At 45.4% G+C, this 16,631-nt stretch overlaps 1 protein-coding gene across 1 annotated transcript in view; it reads right to left on the reverse strand.

The window, feature by feature from the left end:
- The window catches only part of MYO16 (myosin XVI), a 322,068-nt gene that overhangs the window by 3,678 nt on the left and 301,759 nt on the right, over window positions 1-16,631 (reverse strand). The window contains exon 28 of the mRNA XM_010831550.1: window positions 4,279-4,375. Coding sequence (XP_010829852.1) covers window positions 4,279-4,375 — 97 coding nt within the window. The remainder of the gene's footprint in view (window positions 1-4,278; window positions 4,376-16,631) is intronic.

The raw sequence follows: 16,631 nt of genomic DNA on the forward strand, positions 1-16,631 counted from the left end.
TGACAAAGCTCCCTCCTTCTATGGTAACACAGTCTGGACATTGATGGAAGGAAGTCCAAACCCCAGAGAATTCTGGGTGTGTCCCAATGCACCAACTGCATTATATCAGATTATAACAGAAACCTCTGAGGCCCCTGGAAGTAGTCTCTGAGAATGTCATGCACATACTGTTCACAGGACTGGGATTTAAGTCGTAGAAAAACCAGCTCTGCATTTAAGGCTCTGGGAAGAGATTGTGTAGAAATATGGGGCATCCTTCTGCTTTCTGGGGAAGCAGGGCTAGAAAAACATGCAAGAATCAGGGGAAAAACAGGTGGGTGAACACACTTCGAAATCACTAATATGTCAGTAACAAATGTAAGACTTGCAAAGAAAAATCATGCCCGCTGTTCAAAGGCACTGCCACATGCCAGGATCCCATCCCATCTTTCAAGGCCCAAACTCAACGATCACTGATGTACCCATCCCTTCATTCTGTGGGCTTTCCAGGTGGCACTAGTGGTAAAGAATCTTCCTTCCAAAACAGGAGATACAAGAAACACGGGTTTGATCCCTGGGATGGGAAGTTTCTCTGGAGAAGGAAATGGCAACCCACTCCAGTATTCTTGCCTAGGAAATCCAATGGGTGGAGGAGCCTGGCGGGCTACAGTCCATGAGGTTGCAAAGAATCTGACACGCCTTAGCAACTCAACAACAACAAATCTTCATTTTGTACCCAAAGAAACAGAAGCTTACTGAGGTTAAGAAAATTCCTCCAAGGAGACATGGCCAACCAACAGTAGAGGCCAGGGTTCGAATCTCTGCTCTTACGAGGCCAAACTCCATCATGCAGCCCTGGAGACATGCTCTGGAGCTCTCCAGATGGGTCACAACAGGGAAGGTGTAAGGAAGTGTGTTTGGGATCAATACAAGGAAGACATTTCAAACAATGAGCAAAGCTGGTCAATGGATCAGGCATGTCATGGGAAAAAGGGTCAGTTCCCAGTCCCTGGGCAAGTTAAAAACAGGATGGGCCCTGCTCAGGGAGGCTCTGACAGGTGTGGGGGGTGGGGTGGGGGAGTGGTTTCCAATAGTTGCCCAGATGCGTCTCTTCCCAGTCTAAGTTTCTAAGACTAGAAGGAGTTGTTTGGATTATAGGAAGAGCTATAATTGTAGGGAAAATTAATGTGGGTATGTGCTCAGTCGCTCAGTCATGTCCGACTCTTTGCAATTCCCATAGACGGCAGCCCACCAGGCTCCCCCGTCCCTGGGATTCTTCAGGCAGGAATACTGGAGTGGGTTGCCATTCCCTTCTCCAAATGTGCTATAAAGACACTTTATTCTCCTCTGTAGGGAGGAAATTACCCTGCAAAACATTAAGTGTTTTAAAATATTTCCTGGCTATGGGAGGACAAATGTGTAGGTATCTACATATGTCTAGGATATTTACTGAGATACCTTGACTCTGTTCAAATTGTTAATCAGCCATATCACAATACAAAATGTTTTTGGTTAATAAAAATAAATTAAAAAAATTTTTAAAGGGTGGGAAGGTGGACACAACTTTCTACAATTATGGCTTCAGAGGCAAAAAATACACAGATGTCTAAAATGCTCAAGGGCTCTTTTTTCTCAGACGGCAATACTAAATGTTTAGTTACTCTGAAATGCGGTTGTATTAACTGTAGAAACAGTCATGCTGAACTAATCTAAAAGAGAAAAAGATTAAACAGTGAAAGGTACAATCAGACTTCAGGAATATAAAATGCAGAATAAAACGCAGAAATATTAACCATGTGACAGGCACAGGGAGAGAGAGAAGCAGAAAGCCTCAAACTGGCCAGTTGACTTGCTCATTTGAAAAAGAGAGACTGTGACGTTTTGGTAGCTGAAGGGGAGGGTATATTCAAGATGTTTAATCTCTCAGAATAAAGAGATGGTTAACGTGGACAAGCCAGACTTCTGACCTCCGACTACAGAAGGACAATTCACTGGATTTGTGTTCACCCGGGAATCCTCTGTCTGCTGTTCAGACTCTGTTTTCCTGCACTTCACGCCAGTGATCGTCAAAAAATTTTATTAAAATTGTTATAGGAGTTGCTAAAATGTGGCATCTTTACTACGAGACAACTAATGAACTAAATCTGCCACAAATAGGTAATTGATTGTCTCTTTCTGACAATTCCATGCAGGGTAAAATGAAGGTATACAGTCAGAGGAAAATTTCTGTTGGGAATAATCTGTAATTGAAATGATTAAACTTAAGGAAGTTACAGCTTTCTTCCACCTAATATTTACAAGGAAAACCTGAGAACTCTTGAAAAACTGGAAATGACTCCAGATGCTATAACTTCTGAGTGAATTTCACATGTGCAAAAAGGACCGAAGCTATGGTTCCAAGAGATGTAAAAATAAAAATCAGTAAGTAAATACTTTGCATTGAAGAGCCTGTAAATTAAAAAAAAAAATGCTTTTACAGCCGTTATTTCATTTATGCGATAGAAAATTATGGTTTTTATCTTGGTGCCATTTTTAAAAACCCATTCTCGATTTTTATCATTAGAGCTAAGGAAAGAACCACGGTTCTGCTCATTTCTTGTTTCAGCTCTGCAGGGCTCAGAGACTTAACACTGGTAAGCAACCCGAGGAGGCACTTCTAGTGGGCACCCCTGCTGGAGGGCAGAGTGCACAGTCCTCTAATTACACGTTCCAGGAGAACGTTCATGCTAGTTGCTCAGTCGGATACAACTCTTTGAGACTCCATGGACTGTAGCCTGCCAGGCTCCTCCGCCCATGGGATTTCCCAGGCAAGAATACTGGAGTGGGTTGCCATTTCCTCCTTCAGGGGATCTTCCCAACCCAGCGATCGAACCCAGGTTTCCCACATTGCGAGCAAACTCTTTATCATCTGAGCTACCAGGGGACCCCTGAAAGAGTGATGTGTATAACAAGGGGGTGACTCCACAGCCCAGGGGCCTAGCATACTCAGTCCCACCTCCAGCCCGAGGCTACAAATACACATTCAGATTCAGCGGGTCTGGGGCAGGCGGGGCCTGAGACTCTGCATTTCTCACCAGCTCCCAGGGGATGCCAGGTCTGACCACACAAACAGGAACTGCAAAGGTGGTGGTCAAGAGTGGACCTGTGAGCCCAGCCTTTCCCTGCACTGTGTATATAAGCTATATGTGTGCTTAGTCACTCAGTCGTGTTCGACTCTTTACAACCCCATGAACTGTAGCCGACCAGGCTCCTCTGTCCATGGGATTCTCCAGGCAAGAATACTGGAAAGAGTTGCTACTTCCTTCTCCAGGGGATCTTCCCAACCCAGGAATCGAATCTGCGTCTCCTGCACTGCAGGCAGATTCTTTAACATCTGAGCCACCAGGGAAGTCCGCAAAGGAGGCCAGACCAGCCTAACCCAGACAGAAGCAAGGAGTGCACATAGCTGGGAGTTGGCCCTTTCCTCACCAGAGGCTCCTCCCACCACCCCGATCTCCAGGCTGGTCAAAGTGACCTCAGGGGACCAGGCAGAGAGCCTGCCATGTGGTCTGGGGTTTGGAGGAGTGGCTGCCAGAGGCTGACTGCAGGAGTAGCCCAGGAATCTGAATGCAGAGCTGCACTCAAGTGTCACATGGGGCTTTTCCCCCCCACTGCAGGTGTGGAGGTGCCTTCTTCTTGTCCTGTGTTTCTTGCAGGATCAACAAACTAGTTATTTTCAAGGTGTGCATGTGTGCGTGATCAGTCACTTCAGTCGTGTCTGACTCTTTCCAACCCCATGGACTGTAGCCTACCAGGCTCCTCTGTCCATGGGATTTTCCAGGCAGAATATTGCCATTTCCTCCTCCAGGGGATCTTCCCAAACCCAGGGATCAAACCCTTGTCTCCTGTGTCTCCTGCATTACAGGCGCATTCTTTACCCACTGAGCCAACAGGGAAGCCCATTTTCAAGGTGAGGGATGCATCCATTAAAAGATACGTATATTCCCTCTTCCAAATGATGGCTTAGGTGACAATGAGGCACAGAACTGCAGATGGAATGACCAGGGAATAAAGCACACTCTGATCTAGAAACAGGTAAACAGCCAACTTAGCCACAGTGCTTTCTGAACTCCAGAAACCTATTTATTTGCCCAAAGGTGGTGCCATGGGATGGACAGACGTAGGGCCATGGCAGGGTCCTCTCTAACGTAGGTCCCCCAAAGATTTAAATGTGGGGGTTCACTCAATGGTTTGTATTTCACAGTTCAGCAAAGTTCAGAACTGTGACTGCACTGTGACTGTGAAATGTGTGACTGTTACCTTTTTGGCAGGTGATAATTTTTCTCTGCAGCTGGCGGCACAGATCGTTCAGCTGGCTGGCGTGCCAGTATTTCAGGAACACTTTCCGAACTCCAATCTAAAACGCAAACAGCAGGGAGACATTTAGCAGCAGGAAGATGCCAAAATAACAACGGGAAAATATTCAGGCAAGAGATTTTTTTTTTTTCTTTTCAGAAAAGGATTAGCAGGAGCAAAGCTAACAAAAGTAATTCCAGTACCTCCTCTGTTTTTTTAAAACATTTTTCCACTTAATCAAAATCTCAAAGCTTTTGCCCTAATAAGTATGTTTTCTGTATGTAAACAGTGTCACTAATGTTTGCAAATACCCATCCACTGCAGTTGGGGTGGCTGCGCCAGGCAGTCGAAAGGAAAACACTGGTCTTGACTCTTTACTGGAAGATACAACCATTCCCATGAATGAATTCCTAAGTTCCAGAGCTAAACTCTTATCTTTCCTCTTTTTCAATCCTTTTCTTTCCTCAACTCACAGTAAGGAGGGCAAGTCTGTGAAAAGGGAAAAAAACCAACCAACAAAAAGACCATAAACAAAAGCTACTTAAAGCTGACACATGGAACTGTTTCATGGCAATGGTTTTTTCCTACTATTCCATGTATTATTATAAACCAAGTGTTTACGCAACTGCAACTGTAGAACTTCAGCACAAAAGTAAAGCGTCTCCACACAGTCGTCTCTGAGCAATAATCTCCAGGTCTGCCTGAACAGTAGCCATACCATGAGCATCCTTATCTAGGGTTTGAAAAATGGAGTTTAGGCATGTTACCGAATCAGCTTCTACTGAAAGCTCTGGTGGTATACAAGTTGGCCCAAATGTTCCACTATTGATGAAGACAGCTGCCAAAGAATGTTCTTAAAAACACATAACAATAAGCCACAGCCGTGCATTTTCACGATAATTTTCCGGTGTGTTGTGTTTATTTTCTCAGAATTCACAGGACTGGGGTAGGTGTGAGGACTGTCCTTCAGAATGGAAATGCTTACAGTCTCTTCGGGGAAGCAGAAGTGAATCAGTGCAGAAGAGCCTGGGAAATACTAAGATGAAGGGGCTGTGGATGCTCAGAGATGATGTCCTGTTAGATAAGAAAAAACACGGCCTGGGCAGACCTTGTGATACTGTTCATGGTCATCTCCTTAGCACTGGAGATAAGCACCATGGAACACGTGCTCCCAAGCATGGGCTGTGAGCACTGACATGCTGACCCTTGAAGCCTGTGGCCGACCTCACAGGGACACGAGGCTGGCACAGGTCTAAACACCATTAGGTATCAGAGAGGCTGACAGGTCAGACTGGTTATCAGACTGCAGAGCCTGAGGTGATGTTATGAAGCTTTTCACATGGAAGCTGAGTTGACTCCCAGACATGCTTTGTCACATTCCAGAGATCAAACCAGTCAAGCCTATGGAAATCAACCTGGAATATTCCTTGGAAGTACTGATGCTAAAGCTGAAGTTCCAATACTTTGGCCACCTGATGCGAACAGCCAACTCTTTAGAAAAGACCCTGATGCTGGAAATGATTGAGGGCAGGAGGAGAAGGGGACGACAGAGGATGAGGTGGTTGGATGGCATCACTGACTCCATGGACATGAGTTTGAGCAAACTCAGGGAGATAGTGAAGGACAGGGAAGCCTGGCGTGCTGCAATCCAATGGGGTTGCAAAGAGTCTGACATGACTTGGCGACTGAACAACAACAGTCTTTCCATCTAGCTCTCCTATAGGCCAGTTTGCTGTGTTCATGAAACAGTTTTGCAAGAGATTGAGACCTAAATCTTGCATTACAGCAGTTGAGCTAGCTCTTTGAACGGGCAGGGAAAGCCCTCTCCACTCTCCTGTTTCTGAGGCTCCTGGTTGACTAGATGTCCTCCTTCATTTACTTTTCTTTTTGTTGGTTGAAGTACGAGGCAGGCACTTGAGTGGGTGGCCACAGAGAATTGGTACTTTTCTCCCCATTGTATTGCCATTCTGTCTCCCCAGTTATTTTCCATAATTCATAGTGTTTTTTTTTCCTTCCCAACTGCTGACTTATTTTGGCAGTCAACAGGAAGAACAGTTGGTACTGTCTGTGAGCACCACGGAGCAAATCTGTGAGACAGGCACTCGGTGCGGGGCGGGGGGGGGCATGTCATCTTCTGTTCATTGTCGATTGTGGAATGTAACTCACTGTGGATGTATGTGTGCTAAGTCGCTTCAGTCATGCCTGGCTTTTTCTGACCCCATGGATTGTAACCTGCCAGCCTCCTCTGTCCATGGGATTCTCCAGGCAAAAATACTGGAGTGGGTTTCCATGCCCTCCTCCAGGGGATCTTCCAGACCCAGAGATCAAACCCATATCTCTTATTTCTCCTACACTGGCAGGGACTTCCCTGGTGGCTCAGATGGTAAAGAATCTGCCTGTGATGCAGGAGACCTGGGTTTGATCCCTGGGTTAGGAAGATACCCTGGAGAAGAGAATGGCTACCCATTCCAGTATTCTTGCTTCGAGAACTCCATGGACAGAGGAGCCTGGCAGGCAGGCTACAGTCCCTGGAGTCACAAAGACTTGGACATGACTGAGAAACTAATACTTTCGCTTTACCACTAGCGCCACCTGGGAAGCCCATGTGACTCAAGATAGGAAACTAAATCCGCAAAGCAAAATCTATGCAGACTTGGATTCTGAAACAAAACTCTCAAAGCATTATAGGTAGCGATGCTATACAGCAGGCAGCCTCAGTATGACCACTGCAGGGTGCTCGCCATGGGGGAGCCCTCAGAGTGGAAATGCAAGGGCTGGAATATAGTTCTTCTCCCTTAATTCAGTGGAGACCATGGGTGGGAAGAGAGCTGGGTGGGATGGCGAAGATCTCTTCTAGTGATATTTCTAACAGCCACTCCAAAAATTCCAAGTAGGTGGATCTTGAGAACTTTGCTAGATTTGAGGATACAAAAAAAATTTCCAGGGATGATGGGAAAAGATGAAAGTGGAACAGGAACACTAGGCAAGGAGCAGAAAACGACAAACAGGCTTGAGTGGAGAGGCAGGAGGGAGGAGGCCACGCCTGTCCCTGCTGGCCACACTGGGAGGCACATCCCAGGGAAAGCAGAGACACTTTCCTGTGAACGTGGGGCATACACTGGGAAATTGAAGAGGAGGCCATCTAACTTTGTACCAATTATTCTGGAAATGTACGAAGTTCCAGAAAGTAAGAAAGAGAAAAACAAGTATCATATATGAACACATATATGTGGAATCTAGAAAAAATGGGACAGCTGAGTCTATTTGCAGGGCAAGAATAGAGACACAGATGTAGAGAGATGTGGAGGCCGGGTGGGGAAGGCGGGGTGGGGTGAACTGGGAGGCTGGGATTGACATATATGCACTTCCAGGTGTGAAACAGGTCATCATGGGAAGCTGCTGTATAGCACAGAGAGCTCAGCTCGGGGCTCTGTGATGACCTGGAGGGGTAGGATGGTGGGGTAGGGAGTCCCAAGAGGGAGTGGCAATATGTATGCGTAACGCCGATTCAGTTCATTGTACAGCAGAAACTAACACGACATTGGAAGGCAACTATAGCCCAGTTAAAAAGGCAAGAAAAGCCTGGCTTGAGAATGGATTGTTGGGCATGGTTTTGGCAGGACACTATAATGGGATCAATGATTCAGGTTTGGAAGGTTCCACAGCTGCTGCTTGTCTGTTGGCCGATTTCCATTTGTCCTGGGCCCCGCCTTCAGGAGTGGATTTTTGATGCCTGTTTCTTCCCTTCTGGTAGGGCTTGCATGCCCTTCATCTGCTTCCCCAGAGTAGCCGATGAATGACCCTTAGATTCTCTCAGCATGCTGCAGTAGGTATTCACCACTGCACGTGGATATTTACATTTCCAGAAGAATGTGAAGAAATACTCCTGAACTTCACAAGTGGTAGGGTTGTGAGGAAGGTGACCGATTAGAAACAGAAGATGAGGAATTGTGAAGTCCTGGTAAAAGATGAGTCAGAGAAACAGATGATAATGTCTTCCAGGATGAAAAGAAGGTATGATGAACACCGAACACATAAGCCAGGACTGGAAGTCATTCAGCAAGTTGGAAATAAGACCTGGGACTCAGTAGGTGATAAGAATAAATGATGCAGGGACTAAATGAAAAAGACAGAAGACAGAAGGTTGGGCACGATGATGTAGCTATTTAGCTGATCCTTCTCTTCCTGGATAGCTCAGTTGGTAAAGAATCTGTCTGCAATGTAGGAGACCCTGGTTGGATTCCTGGGTCGGGAAGATCCCCTGGAGAAGGGAAAGGCTACCCACTCCAGTATTCTGGCCTGGAGAATTCCATGGGGTCGCAAAGAGTCGGACATGACCGAGCGACTTTCACTTTCACTTTGTCCTCTACCGCGGGCTTTCCAGGTGGCCCTACTGTCTACCGTCCGTGGAGTCTTGAGGAATTGGACGTGACTGAGCGACTTCACTTTCACGTTTCACTTTCATGCATTGGAGAAGGAAATGGCAACCCACTCCAGTGTTCTTGCCTGGAGAATCCCAGGGATGGGGGAGCCTGGTGGGCTGCCGTCTATGGGGTCTCACACAGTGGGACACGACTGAAGCGACTTAGCAGCAGCAGTGGTAAAGAATCTGCCTGCCAATGCAGGTAGATGTAAGAGACGTGGGTTCCGTCTCTGAGTTAAGAAGGTCCCCTGAGGAGGGCAGGGCAGGCCACTCCAGTATTCTTGCCTGGAGAATCCCATGGACAGAAGAGTCTGGCAGGCCACAGTCCATGGGGTCGCAAGGGTCGGACATGACTGACCAACTAAACCACCACCACCACCACCCAATAGGCAGATTCATTCAGTCATTCTTTATTTTTATTGTTTAACCACATGACTTATCTATGGGTTGCTTATGTCTGGAGATGCTCATTGAAATTTTTGCCTTCTTATACTGTTCATGGAGTTCTCATGGCAAGAATATTGGAGTGGTTTGCCATTTCTTGCCTCCAGATTGAAGGCAAAAGAAGAGGGCAGTAGAGGATGAGACAGATGGATAGCATCACTGGCTCATCACCAACTCAATGGACCTGAACTTGGGGAAACTCCAGGATAGTGAGGGACAGGGACACCTGTCCATGGGGTCGCAAACGGACACCACTTAGTGACTGAACAACAACTAAACTTGTTAGCATTTGCTTGGCTATGCTGGCTGAGGGAGCTTTCCCCAAGAGAGCAAATTGAGAATAGGGCCACGGTTGTGATAAGCAGAACACTATGAACAGAACCACACAGTATAACTGAGAAAAAAAAAAAGAGCATCTTATTTGTTGACACCATGCTAGGATATGTGGCCTAGATGGTAAAGAATCCACCTGCAACGCAGGAGACTCGAGTTTAGTCCCTGGGTCGGGCCTGGAGAAGGGAATGGCTACCCACTCCACTATTCTTGCCTGGAGAATCCCAAGGACAGAGGAGCCTGGCGGACTACATCCATGGGGTCGCAAAGAGTCAGACATGACTGATAGAGTAACATTTTCACTTTCACTATGATAAGATATAAGAACTTAATGAAGCATTACTGAATGTACTAAACATGTAGTCATTTCAAAGAGACTGTAAAATAAAATATCCCAAATTTTATTCTTCAAAAATATGAAACAGATTCACCCCAAAAATGTTTCTTTCTCCTTAAAAATGAAATTAGCCATTTAGTAGTATTTCAGATTCCTTCTTCAGAAATTATTCCGAATAATACATTTCAGTCCTTAAGGCCTCGGCTCTCAATGATACCAAGGATTACTGTTGCTGTTTGGTCACTCAGTCATGTCCAGCTCTTTTGTGACCGCATGGACTCTAGCCCACCAGGCTCCTCTGTCCATGGGATTTCCCAGGGACGAATACTGGAGGGGCTTGCCATTCCCTTCTCCAGGGGATCTTCTGACGCAGGGATCCAACCTTTTTCTCCTACATTGCAGGTGAATTCTTTACGGCTGAGCTACCAAGGATCTATACTAAGGATTAGTAGGACATAAATCAAGGAACCTATCTTCATCAGGAAAACCCAGACAAGATCCCTGCGTTTTCAGGCATTTACCTTGTCTATTAATGACACAGACAAGGAGAAAAGTGTTGGTCATTTTGATTTCGTTTGCGTGCTGAATTCATACACATTTACTCTGAAATCAGTGCCTTGCTACGCTATATCAAATCCAGTAAATTAAGATTCATCTGAATGAGACCAAATGTCGGGAGCACCTCCACTCTTGACTTTGGTTGCATTCTCTTCTAAAAAGCTGTTCTCACAACCAGAGAAAAGGAGAGCCTGACACGTTCTCCCACCCAGCCCTCCCCATGTACACCCTGGAGGCAGCGTGTTCCTATCTGAGACGAAAACCGTAATGTCATCCTGACTCCTGTAAAGTAAGCCATCTGTGAGTAGAGTCATCGCTATTTTTATTAGAAAACCATTAGGTGTTTTTTTTTCTTTCTTGAAGGGACAGATTTTAAAAGATGAAACAAAATTGTCATTGATGACTTTGAGAGTTTCAATGACTGATACAGTTTTTAGGGGTTTTTCAGGGATGCAGGCTACGGAAACAGAGACAAGGCTGGATGGGCGGGTGCCATGCAGCGCAGGTGGCCTGGAGGCTGCGCTAGAGATGCTGAGGGCATCTGCGAGGTCCCTACCCTGCCTCCCTGTCCTCATCCTCAACTCTGACTGTCACTTCCAACCAGAGAGGCAGACACGGAGGGCTGCCCTTCTTGGAAAGAGGAGAGGGTCCCACACTTCCTGCTTCTGTGGCCTCACTTTTTCAGGGGCGTCCTTCAACACTTCACCACCCTTTCTGCATCACTGGCCTCACCTTTTTAGGGACATTCCCCCATCCGATCACCCCTTGCTGTTTGGAAGATCGTGGGCAAAACTACCTTCAGAAAAGCCATCTGTGAATTAGAGTCATCACTGTTTTTATTAGAAAACCATTAGGGCTTTTGTTTTTGTTTTCTGAAGTGACAGATTTTAAAAGATTAAACAAAATTGTCATTGATGACTTCAAACGTTTCAATTACTGATACAGTTTTGAATGTATCTTTCTAAACACCAGTCTCATTATGTTCTGTTGTGGTTCAGTCACCCAGTCATGTTCGACTCTTTGCGACCCCATGGACTGCAGCATACCAGGCCTCCCTGTCCCTCACCATCTCCTGAAGCTTGCCCAAGTTCATGTCCATTGCATCTATGCTTAAAATTATTTAGCAGCAGGTCATAATTTCCAAGATCATGCTCAAACTCTCTTGAAATGTTTATTAGACTTTCTATAGTACAAGATCCTTTTCCAATGCAATTGAGTTTATTCTCAAATTATATCATCTTTCTTATTGTTTCTAAATAGGAACATTTTTCTCCTTCTGGCTTAACATATAACACTGTATTTTTCTTCATCTCTCTCTCTAAATCATCTGCTAGAATGGCTCCTATTCATCCTTCAAAACCCAGATGGCTTCATGAACTCTCAGCCTAGTGGGTACTTTATAATAATGAATCATTAAAGTCATATATCTATGTCAGTAATGTACCTTGTAGATATCTCTATCTTCTAATGTACCTTCTAGAGATATCTCTACAGTGGAAGGCCACTGAATTCCCATTTTTGTCATTATTGGAATACCTGTTGGAATGTTCAACTTGACTGTGAAATATTTGTGGGCTAGGATACTGTTGGAAAAATATAAAGGGCACAATTTACACATATTAGGTGAAGGAAAGCAGATGGCATGACAAAATGGAAAAAACAGAATTTCAAAGAAAATGATTTTAATGGATAGTAGCTACAATGTTAGCTAAGATTTTTAAAATTATTTATTTCAAATAATTGAATCTTTAAAAAAATAAATCCATTTACACTATGCGAATGCATTCATTTAAGAAAAAAATGTGTCTAATGCAGCTGGAGAAACAGACGTTCCATGCCATATTTCTGGCGCCATCACATTCTGGTATAAGATAACTGTATCCAAAATCTAGGACTCCATCCTCTAATTCTTTACCTGCCCTTGGCTCACCTTGCCACTGCCTCCAGTCTGTTAACACCCTAGAAACCTTTCCATGATTTTGTATTGCCTGTAAGCTAAAACGCATGCTTTGGGGTTTGGCATTCAAACGCCCTCATAATATGATCTTTATTAATCTCTGATGGCCTAACACTTTTTACTCCTCTAAAAGAGACGTTATTGACTTGAGATTCTAACTCCCCACGCACTGAGGGCAGAAACCCACGGGAGCCTTGTGTCAAGGGCCCGCAGCAGCTGAGCAGCGTTCTTAGTGAACGATGTCACCGCTGTGGCCACTTTTCCGTACGTGCCATCCCTGTATATCTGTGTCTGCGATTACTGGCAGCTTTTTGTTAATAGTTAGCACAGGTTAGATCTGACTGAGAAGGAGTTTACTGTGGGGGCTGATATTTTTGCTGCAAAATGCTGTACCCTTGCTATTATAGATAAAAAATTACTCTTTGAAATTTTTAATCTCCTTGGCTCTAAAAACACTAGCATTATTCAAATACAAACTTCCCACATAAAAGCAAGATATATAAAATCATAGCTGGGTTAAAAGTAGTCAACTTCTTTCACTGTGATGTTGGAATTTAAAGTGCCCTCCCAATGTCAACCTGTTCAGTTTTCAAAACAGCTTTATTGACAACGACAAGGACAACACACTGTCTTATGTGTTTTGATGTCTGTGCCTCTCTCCCATCAGACTTGTTCCTCTCCCTGCTGATCTGAGAATGTCACTGCGCTCCTGTAAAACAGTTCTCCTTTTCACCATGCAAAGCACTTTCTGTACCTACCAGGTAGTCTCTTCCAGACAGAAACAGTCCCCCACGAATGCCTACATTCGCACTTGCACGCTATGAACAGACCTTCACACGTTCCCGGCTATTTGTCATTTTCCATAGGACTTAGGTGCATTGTGTATTGTATCTTTCCTGGATTTCCTCTCTCACGTTTGTTCACCCACTTATCCTACCATCTGTCTTATCTGTCTCTTCACTCATCATTCATCCATCCTCCTATCCACCCCTCCCTCCCTCTTTACATCCAGCCCTCTATCCCTCCCTCCCTCCATCACCCCGTTCATAAATCACACATTTGTCAAGGGCTTTCCTAGTACCAGGCCCTGTGCCAGGCTCTAGACCACAAGGATGAATGGAATATGTCTTACACTCTCAGGAAGCTCAGTGAAACAACCACTTAACTAAAAGCCATCTCCTCCAGGCTGAATTCACATATTTCCCCTATTTACTTCTTTTTAAAAACATTTTTTCTTTTGGGGTAAGAAATGGATTTATTCAGGTTCAGAGAGAAGCACACTCCACAGACAGAGCGTGGGCCATTGCAGAGGGTGAGCGCAGCCCTGTTTACTTCTTTGGTCTGTTACGTTTCTACAGAAGATCACTGTTTTATGAATTTATACTTATTATTAGTATTTCCATATTTTACATTTTCATGGTGGCTAATACAGATATCCTAAAGTTCAGTCTGGCTCTGATTGCACTTTAAAACATCACCAAAGGATACATTTGTGCTAAACATAAGTTCTTTTCTCTTTTTTATAAACAGACCGTTCTTGAATTTTAACTTTAACACAGAAAAGATAATTACAGCCACACACTCTAATAAGTACTGTATCTTCTGGTATTTGAAGAAGGTGGTTTGGCTTGAATTACATGTAATTACAGATTAAGAAAAATTAATTACTCTCACTCAGAATCCTATGACCTGTATAGCAAGCAGTGATGAATAAAAACCACTATTTTGAGCTTATGAGTGAATTATGTACCACGTGACCCTTTGTATTATTTCATTATGGAAATCATACCAATCTGGTCAAGAGTGCTCAAAACATATCTCTTCCTCCCAGAGCGACACTTTGTGAAAAGCAAACCAAAGCCAAACCCAAACAAGGTTGATTAGCTCCAAAAAGGTGCACTGGTAAGTTAACGGATCCTCTCAGGGAGCACCTTTACTCTGTCTTTTTAACAAAAGGGCCTCAAGAATGTCAATAACTGTTACGCTGCCCCGTGGAATGAGGTTATAAATGATTAACAGCAGCATAAACACAATCACAGCTGTTGTCCCCACTGGGGTGTGGACACAAACTCGAGAGCCCTGCCACCACCAGCACTCTCCATGTTACTGCCACTGTGTGCCCTGATGTTGGCTTTACTGCTAAAGACGCGCATCTTCATGAGCCTGTGTCCTCATCATCTGGTCTTATATTCTTCTCTGAGAGTATTTTAGTGTGTTAGTCACTCAGCCGTGTCCAGCTCTTTGCAACTCCATAGACTGTAGCCTGCCAGGCTCCTCTGGCCGTGGGATTCTCCAGGCAAGAATGCCATAGTGGGTTGTCATTCCCTTCTCCAGGGGATCTTCCTGACCCAGGGATTGAACGTGGGTCTCCCGCATTGCTGGCAGGTTCTTTACTGTCTGAGCCACCAGGAAAGCCTTCTAAGATATTTTTAAAAGATTACCTAGGCTTCCTAATTTTACAAATATTTCTTCTGTGGTTCATTCATATTTGCTTTGCAACTCACCTATGTTTATTTTGTGAACTGTCTTCTGCTTTCAATGCCTATGGGGCCAGGTCTTTCCATCTTTTTTTCAGTATGATTTTTACTGGAATTTAGCTGATTTACAGCATTGTGTTAGTTTCAGATGTACAGAAACGTGAATCCGTTATACACACACATGGGGGTTTCCCAGGTGGCGCTAGTGGTAAAGAACCCGCCTGCCAACGCAGGAGACATCAGGGACTCAGGTGTGATCCCTGGGTTGGGAAGATCCCCTGGAGGAGGGCATGGCAGCCCACTCCATTGTTCTTGCCTGGAGAATCCCATGGACTGAGGAGCCTGGCGGGCTACAATCCACAGGGTCGCAAAAGGTCAGACACGACTGAAGTGACTTAGTGCATAAACACACACACACATATGCCCACTCTTTAGATCTTTTCCCCATATAGGTCATTCTGGAGTGTTGAGTCCCCCGTGCTATGCCTTATTACTTTTCTATTTATATATAGTAATGTGTATATATCAATCCCAATCTCCCGATTTATCCCTTCCCCTCCACTTCCACCCTGGTCACCCGAAGTGTGCTTTCTACATCTGTGACGCTATTTCTGTGTTGTAAAGAAGTTCATTTGCACCATTTTTCTTTGAGGTTTCCCATGTAAGCAATATCATATGGTCTTTTCCGTCTTTCAGAGCTCCACACTTATTCTGTGCAGCAAATTCACACTTGGACATAAGAGCATGAGCGTATTCCTGACCCAAACTGATGTGCTGGTTTTAAAAGAGTGTTCACTCTTTGAGTCAATAAAAGGTCACATGCTTGTTGACTGAAGGTCCCTGTGAGGGCCTATCCCTTCTCTGCCTCAGCCGCCCTCTGTGTCCACCTGCCCTGCTCTGTCTCATGTGGGTTACTAACTAAGGCTTGTTGCCTCGCTCCCCAGACCTAGATTTGCTTTCCAGTAATGTTTTTTTTTTTTCCTTCTCATGTTTGAAGCCTGAATTGGATCACGGTGACACTCTCCTTAAAGCTCAATGGCTTCACACTGAACTTAAGTAGGACGCTGAGCTTTGCTCCCATAAGTCCCTAGGGCTCTGGACCCCATGTCCCTCTAAGCATCCATTCTGAAGGGCGATTCTGCCCCAGAGGGTGACACTGGTTCATAATGGGCAAAACCCCTTAGCTATGACAAGGTTGTGGTATACAACAGGTGCTTAATAAGGGCCTGCTGAATGACTACATCATTCCAGGTGGCGCAGTGGGAAAGAATCTGCCTGCCAATGCAGGAGATGCAAGAGACCCAAGTTTGATCCCTGGCTAGGGAAGATGCCCTGGAGGAGGAAATGGCAACCCACTCCAGTACTCTTGCCTGAAGAATCCCATGGACAGAGGAGCCTGGCGGGCTCCAGTGTGTGGGGTCACACAGAGTTGGACAAGACTGAGCATGCACACAGCACACGGAGGACTGATGGAGAAAAGACGGACCTCGGGAGGGCGTAGGCACAACCCCCACTCTCCCAGCAGCAGTAAGCCGGAGCCGGACCCACCCGGGAAGGCGAGCCTCGAGGGGCCGCAAAACCCCGTAACAGCGGAGGGACTCTGTACCCCCTGCCCCAGTCCTAGTGCCTCGTCCATTGTCCTTCCTGGGGAGCGGGATTGACAGGCGAAGAGCAGAGGCTGAGAAACATGGCCTCACAGGGGGCCGCTTTCCCCCTCACGGCTGGGGCTTGGGGCTCTTCTCGGGGGCCGCCCTCCCGGGGGGCAGCACGCCCGCCCCACGCGCTACT

This window comes from Bison bison, unplaced genomic scaffold (assembly GCF_000754665.1).
Source record: "Bison bison bison isolate TAMUID 2011002044 unplaced genomic scaffold, Bison_UMD1.0 scf7180017864527, whole genome shotgun sequence".
NCBI classification, from domain to species: Eukaryota; Metazoa; Chordata; class Mammalia; order Artiodactyla; family Bovidae; genus Bison; species Bison bison.